Genomic DNA, 7,411 nt, shown 5'->3' on the forward strand with positions numbered 1-7,411 from the left:
GATGCTGCACACGCGCGCCGGGTCCCAGGCTCTGGAGGGCAGCGCCCACGGCAGCCGCACCGCTTTTCACACTGTGGCCTCTGCCGCTCTGGCTGCCGTGCGGCTGGAGCGCAGCGTGCACGGCGGGGACAGGAGCAGGGAGGGCAGCCGGCGCGGGGAGGGCAGCCGGCGCGGCGGCACCGCGGCGCTCGTCCGCGCCGCCAGCACCAAGTCGCTCGCGCGCTTCGCCAGCGGCGCAGGCATGGCCCGAGCAGGCAGCGCCGGGCTGGACGGCGGGGCACTCAGCGCGTCTCTATACCTGCCAGTAGCCACGCCCTACTCCCAGCGCCTGGCACAGCTCTTCGACCAGCTGCACCTGCGCCCAGGTGTGTGTGGCCAAAGGCAGCCGGCCCGCCGTTGGCTTTGTGTTGGTGTAGCGGTCGTGGTGAGGGGGGGAGGCGTGTGTGTCGTGTGTAGCGGTGGCGTTGAGCGGGGCACGGCATGGGAGGCGCGACCCAGGTGAGGCGCCGGCAGGCCTGTCCAGACAACATGCCAGACATCAGCTTCACGTTGCAAGCTGCTGCACACTTTGATGATGTGCTTGCCTGAGCGCGACCGCCACTCGTCTGCCTGCTCGCCTGCCTGCAGGGCAGAAGATCGACCGTCACCAGCTGCAGCAGGCACTGGAGCAGATTGGGTACCACCTGCAGCAGGTAGGGTGGCGGTAGCATAGGCTGCTGGCTGCAGGTTTTCATGCGAGGCACAGCCAGCTGCACAGCGTGCAGGGCGCGGGAGGCCCATCTTCCCTGCCGTGCCCTGGTGCAGGGGGAGGTGGAGGAGTTGTTTGACGTGGTGGATGTCGGGCACCGCGGAGAGGTGACTCAGGTGGAGCTGGCGGCGGGGCTGATCGACTGGAAGGCGTTCCAGGTGCGCAGCAGGCGCCTTTGAGGCGCCTGCGCTGCCGAGCCTGGGGCAGCCTGCTCTGCTGAGCCGCGCTGTGTCATGCTGAGCCATGATATACCATGCTGTGCTGTGGTGTGTGTGTCGAACCTGCCGTGCTGTGCATGCATTTGCAGGACACGTACAAGGACCGCTGGCTGGAGTGCGCCCGCCGCGCCTTTGCTGAGCTGGACCAAGACGGGCGCGGCGCGCTGGGCGCTGCAGACATCGCGGCCGCCTTTGGCAGCCACCTGTCACCATACGAGGTGCGTGTGGGGTGGAGTGCCGTTGTGGCTGTGGTGCGGCGGCAGCCGGGGGGGGTAGGCAGCGTGGGGCGTGCTTGCTGCCGGCCCATCCTTGCTGCGGCTGGTTCCGATGTGGCGAACGCGATGCGACCCTTGTCCAAGCACCGGCGCCTGCGTGCCGGGCGTGTTGCAGGTGGATGCGGCGGTGCATCAGGCGCTCCTGGAGGCCACGGGCGGCGCCGCCGCTGGCACCAGCCCGTTTGCAGCGGAGGCCGGCGAGGGCGACGTGCTGGGCAGCCCCGCCGCGCCCATCGACTTCGACCACTTCCTGGGCATGCTGCGCTCGCCCAGCAACGCGGAAGACTTGGAGCTGTTTGAGGACAGGCAAGTGTGTCTTAGCTCGCTTTTCGTTGGCTTTGGGACGGCCCTGCAAGGTTTGGCGACCTGCAGCGGGGGTGGTGGCCGCGGCGGGGGCACCCCCACCTTCACACATGATGTGGGTTTGCTGAGCAGCATGCTGCCAGGTGGTGCCTGCAGGCTGAGCAACCACTCTTCCCGCTTGCCCTCCATGTGGGCCGACGACCTGCCCGGTGTTCGGCAGCAGCAGTCGCGGAAGCAGCTGTCTCACAAGCAGCAGTCGCTGCAGCAGCGGTCGCAGCAGCAGCCGCCGCAGGGCGCCTCGGCGTCGCCCTCATGTTGCACCATCAACTGAGGAAGGACTGAGGTCTGCGGGCATCCTCGGACCTGCCTGCCAGTTGTTCAGCGCTGCCCTCGCCTTTGGCCTTCGGGCGGGACGCCGTGGACGCTGTGGCCATGCTGTGGCCTACCAGCACTTATTCAATCTTCAGCTATCCCTGTATTTTGCATGATTGCACTGAATGTCGGCAACTGCCCTCAGATGACTGATCTGTCTGGCTTCGCGTACTGGGCACGTTTCTTATCCTCTCTGACATAACCTTTTTGCACTAAGTTTGCCCACAAATCAATCCATTCTCTGCCTTACCCGTACGCCATGCAAGCTGAAACACGAAGACTGCAAGCTCCACTGAAGAGCAACACAGTGACCAGGATCTGTTCATCGCCAGCAGCTGGCTACGACCAGCCAACGGTCTGCCAGTGTGAAGAAGTGCCCCCGCTGCCGTGTGGTGGCCTACTGCAGCCGCGCCTGCCAGCGTCGGCGCTGGAAGGAGGGCGGGCACATACAGCAGTGCGCCCAACTGGCAGCGGTCAGCAGAGGCACTGCCAGCAGCGGCAGCAGGAGCTGATCCCAGCTGCTCTTCATTTTCCTCGCATGCAGCCTTGTTTTAAAATCCAGCGCTAAACTTTGCACAGATGTACTTGCATGCACTGCACATATGTTACGCAGTTCACAGCTCACAGGGATTTATCACTATTGGTGGGTCGAAACTGGTAGGGAGATGGGTACAGAAGCGCATGCACAGGGGAAGAAGTGACCAGCGCGGCCAAACTGGCAGCGGACCAGCAGGACTTGGGCACCGCTGAACGACTAAGGGCCTCCCTTCCTAAAGGGATTCCAGGCCCTGCCGCCGTTGCAGAGCAGCCAACTCGGGAGGCACAGCTTGTAAGCCGCAATCAGACAAGTCCAGGTGCTGAAGATGTGCCAGCGGCAGCAGGTGCTGCCAGCCTCCCTCTAGACAGTTGGACTGCAGGTACAAGCTGGTCAAACCAGTCAGCTGCGACAGCTCCTCCGGCACCTCTGTTAGCCGTCTCTCCGGGCAGCCCGACACCACCAGCTGACGCAGGTGACGGAGCGGCCACAGATGGTGCCAGCCGCCATCGAGAGAGCAATGGTGAAGCATCAATGCTGTCAGCGACGTCAGCCGCGAGAACGCCACAGGCACTTCTTCCACTGCCAAAGCCTCCAAGGCAAGGCGCTGCAGGGAGGCTGCCGGCAGGTGCTGCCAGCCGTGCCGCAAATGCGTGTTGCTATCGATCGAAATGCTGGTCAGCGTGGCCAGGCGCGCCAGCAACTGCGGCAGCTGCTCATGCAAGCAGCATATCAGATGCAAGTCCTCCAGCTGGCGCAGGGGCTCCAGGTGCTGCCAGCCGTTCTCCAGCGTGATGTCATCGCCAAAGATAGACAGTGAGGTCAAAGCTGTCAGCAGCGTGAGCACGGCGGGCAGCTGCTCCCCAGGAGTGAGGTCCAGCTCCTCCAGCCGCGACAGCGGTGCTAGGTGCTGGAAGCCGCTCTGGACGTGGATGCCGCTCAGGCCCAAGAGGCGGAGGGCGGTGAGCCGTGACAGGACCGCGGGCAGCTGGGTCAGGCCGCAGTACCCCAGAACCAGCTCCTGCAGCTGCGTCAGCGCCGCAAGGTGCTGACAGCCGCCCTGTCCCTCAAGGCTGCCATTCAAATTCAAATAGGTCAAAGCCCGCAGATTCGACACCCCGGGGCAGCCGCTCCACGCCAACCTCAACCAAGCTCAGGCGCTGCAGCTGGGTGAGGTGCGAGATGGCCCGCCAGCTGCCCTCCATGCACCCCCCTCCCAATATAGGTCCACCAGGCACTCGTAGCCAGCCAGGAAGTCGGAGGGCAAGTCAGCGTCCGCCGCGAAGATCTGAAGGGAGACAACAGGCGCGCTGCGCAGCGCAACCAGGCCGTCGATCAGCGCCAGCTGCCCCTCCTCCTCACGGCCGGCATGCACCTCGATGGCGGCTCTGTCTGCACAGCAGAGCAGGCGACGGCATGTCGTGGCGGGGGCGTGAGGGGCAGGAGAGGTCGGCGAGCAGGAGAGGATCAGAGCGGCTTCCATCTCAGAGCAGAACGGAAGCCAGGGCTGCCAGCTGCCGCTGCAGCAGAGGCAGCCTGGCGGCACGGGCTCACCGCGTCTCTCGCACAGCCAGGCGGCCACCAGTGCTGCCTCCTCCGGGTCCTCTGGCAGGCGACTCAGCTTGACGGTGGGGAACCAGAGCAGTGAAGCGAAGCGCAGGCTGCCCTCATTGCATACATAGTGCGCCTTTCCCTGCTTTTCTAGTGACCTAGCGTTCCGCACTGCCATTTGGCCAGCCCATGCTCCCGTACCGTTGCGTTTCTCCCCAATGCGCCATGCCACTTTGCCAGTCATACACACGTTTCGATGCGTGCCCTGTCAGCTGCTTGCGTTGCATGTCGCCTTGCTCCACCCTTGTTTTATTGCTTTCTCTGCTTTCGCCCGGTTCCCGTCCCGTTTCGGCGGGGAGTCTATGTTGCAAGTTAGTTCTTGCTTTACCAGACTTTAAGCCCACACAAGCAAGCAACAAGCAAGGCGAGTGCACGTGGCGGCCAGGCTCTGCCTGCAAAAGGAGGGGAGTCGGGGGGGCAGGTCGGCAGCAGCGGCGGCGGCTCCGGCCACGGGTGCCAGGGCGCAGCGCAGCGTCTTCTCACACACTCACGCGTAGCACACGCATCCCAGCACCCTCACCTGTCTCTCACGGGCAGCAGACGTGCGAGGAAGCCCAGCACATCATCAGGAGCGGCCAGCAGGGGGCTGGCGGGGGCTTGTCCAGCTCCACGGATGCTGTGCAGAGGCATGGAGAGGGTTTGGGTTGGTATGGGCCAAGTGAAGGCGATCGGGCCCTGAGTAGCGACTCCAGACGTTCGAGCACGCCGCCAGCCAGATGCCTTGCTGCAGGAAGAAGCCAGGAGCGTCCTGCTTCGCGAAGTGGCATTTCGGAGCCGCTGCACAGCTAATGGCCATCGACTTTCCTACCGGGAATGGTCGATCGGTGACTGCGGTCCCCCATAGCGAAACCCAGCAAGCCATTCCCAGGCCACTCCCAAGCCATTCATTATCAGTTGTTGCGTCTTTTGGCTTCTGTTTGCATTCCATTGGCTCTCTTCTAACCCCAACAGCCCTGCAAGTGCACGGCCGGGGCCCGCCACCCCCTGCGCCCCATCCCAGGCTGCGCCCAGGCCTTTGTCTGCCGACACCGTCGGTATAGATTGGTATGAAGGGTAAGCAACTTATGTGTCACCATGCCGAGGGAGCAGGTGCTCCCCGGCAGAGCACCCGACATCTGCTGGGCTTATCATCCACCATCCACTTACACTCAGCGGCCCTGGCTTGCAGGATCACGCCGTAGGGCTGTCGGACGCGTGACTTACGAGCAGCATCAGGCGCAAGTTGCAGCCAGAGCAAGGGCGGAGCAGCAGGCGGCAGAGGAGGCGGCGGCGAAAGGGGCAGCGGCAAAGTCGAGGGCCGTGCGGCTGCAACGCGCTCTAGCCGACAAACGATTGCAGAACTTGCTGGGAGATGATGAGGATGTGTGCGGACCTGATTGGCAGCATGAGTCAGACACTGAGGATCTGAGCAGCGGTCCACACCAGCGGGGTGGCCGCAGCGCAGGCAGTGCCCGACAGCCCGTGCAGTCGCATGGTGAGCGCTTGCTGTTGCTTGAGAACCGATTTCGGCAGCATACTGAGCAGGGAGTGCAGTACCGCATCATGCTCAGCCCCCAGCTGGCAGCAGCGCAAGAGGACGAATTGCAGCAGCGGGTGGCAACTGTGCAGCGACACGTGCAGGCTTACGTCGAGAGCGGCGCACCGCACCCAAACTGCTGCGCCTCATACCCATGCGTGGAGGTGGTTAGCTGGCGCAGTGTGCTGCTGCAAGGCCTGTCCGGCATAGGCGTTATACAGGTGCCCATCCTTCGGTATGTGTGAGCCGAAGCTTGGGGGAAATGACTCACTGCTTTTGTATGCTGCTCATTGCTGCTCCCATGTGGGTGCTGAACTGAGCTTGTGGCCCCTGCCCTGCCCTATGCAGGTGCGACAGCACCAGCTGTGGCGAGTTTGAGATGCACCCAGCTGCAGTCGGCTGCCATGCTAGCACTCCCGTCACACCTACATTCTGGTACGAGGGGTGCGTGGCCATCCTCTCGGGCTTGCTGGAGGCACAGGCGGGCGTGGCCACGCACAGCTTTGCATCAGTCCTTGATCAGCTTGCTGCGGCGCGGTGCAGCACCGGCAAGCTGAGCCACGGCTGTTGTTGTCCATCAATCCCAAGACCTTTGGGCTTGCAATGCGGCATGCACGCGTGGAGCAGCACCTGAGCATCTGCCCTACCCGCTGCGGTGCCAACATCTTCAGCTCGCCAATCGGCGAGTGTGCACCCTGTGCTGGTGGCATGTCGCAGCAGGAGGATACGTCGCCTGCCCAGCAGCAGTGCAGCCGGCAGGGCCGGCTTTGCGAGTCGCCCCGCCACTTGCCCCAAAACAGCAGCAGGCGGCAATGGCGCCCGCCATGCACGCATGCACGCCGCAACAGGTTGAGGGCGCCGAGCCAGATGCTGCCGTCGCTATGCTGATGCTGGCCACTCAGGAGGCAGCAGAGTCTGACCCGGCACTGGGCGCTGCGTCGGCTGAGGTTACGGCCTTGCTGTTGCCAAAGGTAAGGATCCAATGCTTGGCATGCTTATACCCATGCTTGCTGCTGCTGCAGCTGCTGCTGCTGCTGTGTGCCCACAGCTCAGCTCAGCCATGCTTGCCAGCAGGGCAGTGATAACACACCTCATGCGTGATGGTGCAACCCGTCCTCCATGCCTGAACTGCTGCTTGCCACCTGGCCGTAGATGCGGACACTTCGCCCTTCGGAGCAGCGCTGGGTCATCAACCCGGCGCTATCATGTGCCCAGCGCCCCTTCACAATCAACGCCGATGCCGACGCCAAGCTCACCCACTACAAACCTTGCGGAATGGCTACCTCGGAAGCGTACGAGTTGGCCGGCCTGCTGGCCCAGATTTCCATTTACTTTGCAGATGTGAGTGGGTATGGGGGCAGTGCGTCGAGTACAGCCTCCTCCCTTGCCGCTTGCCTCGACCTGCCTTCGCACTGGCCTCTCTTGTGTATTGAAAAGCTGCGCCGCTACTGAGGGTTGCAGGCGAACCAGCTGTATGCAGCAGGGGCGCTGGCGCAGCGGCACGGCGGGGCAGGGCGTGTGGCGCCGTGCCGCGCTGCCAGGGTGGGTCAGGCAAGGGTGAAAACCACTGAGGCATTACGGAGGGGGTGGAACTAAATCTGAAGGGGAGCAGTGGGTGGGTGGGTGGGCGTCCAACGGGGAAAGGGGGTGGCAAGGGGAGGGAAGGGACGGGGGAGGAAGCGCCTGCGTACGTAACACTGGGCGCTAGCTGCAGGGGAATGAAGACAGCTGGCCGGGCTGGCAAAACCGCTGCTGCAAGGGCGGAGGTGGTGCACAGGCCCATGGGATGAACAGAGGGTAGGGCACGAGGCTTTGCGTGAGAAGCAGGCAGGT

General features: G+C 63.7%; 1 protein-coding gene across 1 annotated transcript; it reads right to left on the reverse strand.

The window, feature by feature from the left end:
• Window positions 1-2,686: 2,686 nt before the first annotated feature.
• CHLNCDRAFT_133807 (hypothetical protein) lies at window positions 2,687-4,180 on the reverse strand (the record flags this gene model as incomplete). The annotated part of the gene is made up of 3 exons (XM_005847673.1): window positions 2,687-3,478; window positions 3,683-3,843; window positions 4,006-4,180. The coding sequence occupies 3 exons, from the start codon at window positions 4,178-4,180 to the stop codon at window positions 2,687-2,689; spliced, it is 1,128 nt and encodes a 375-aa protein (XP_005847735.1).
• Window positions 4,181-7,411: the final 3,231 nt, after the last annotated feature.

Source organism: Chlorella variabilis, assembly GCF_000147415.1.
Source record: "Chlorella variabilis unplaced genomic scaffold CHLNCscaffold_10, whole genome shotgun sequence".
Lineage (NCBI taxonomy): Eukaryota > Viridiplantae > Chlorophyta > Trebouxiophyceae > Chlorellales > Chlorellaceae > Chlorella > Chlorella variabilis.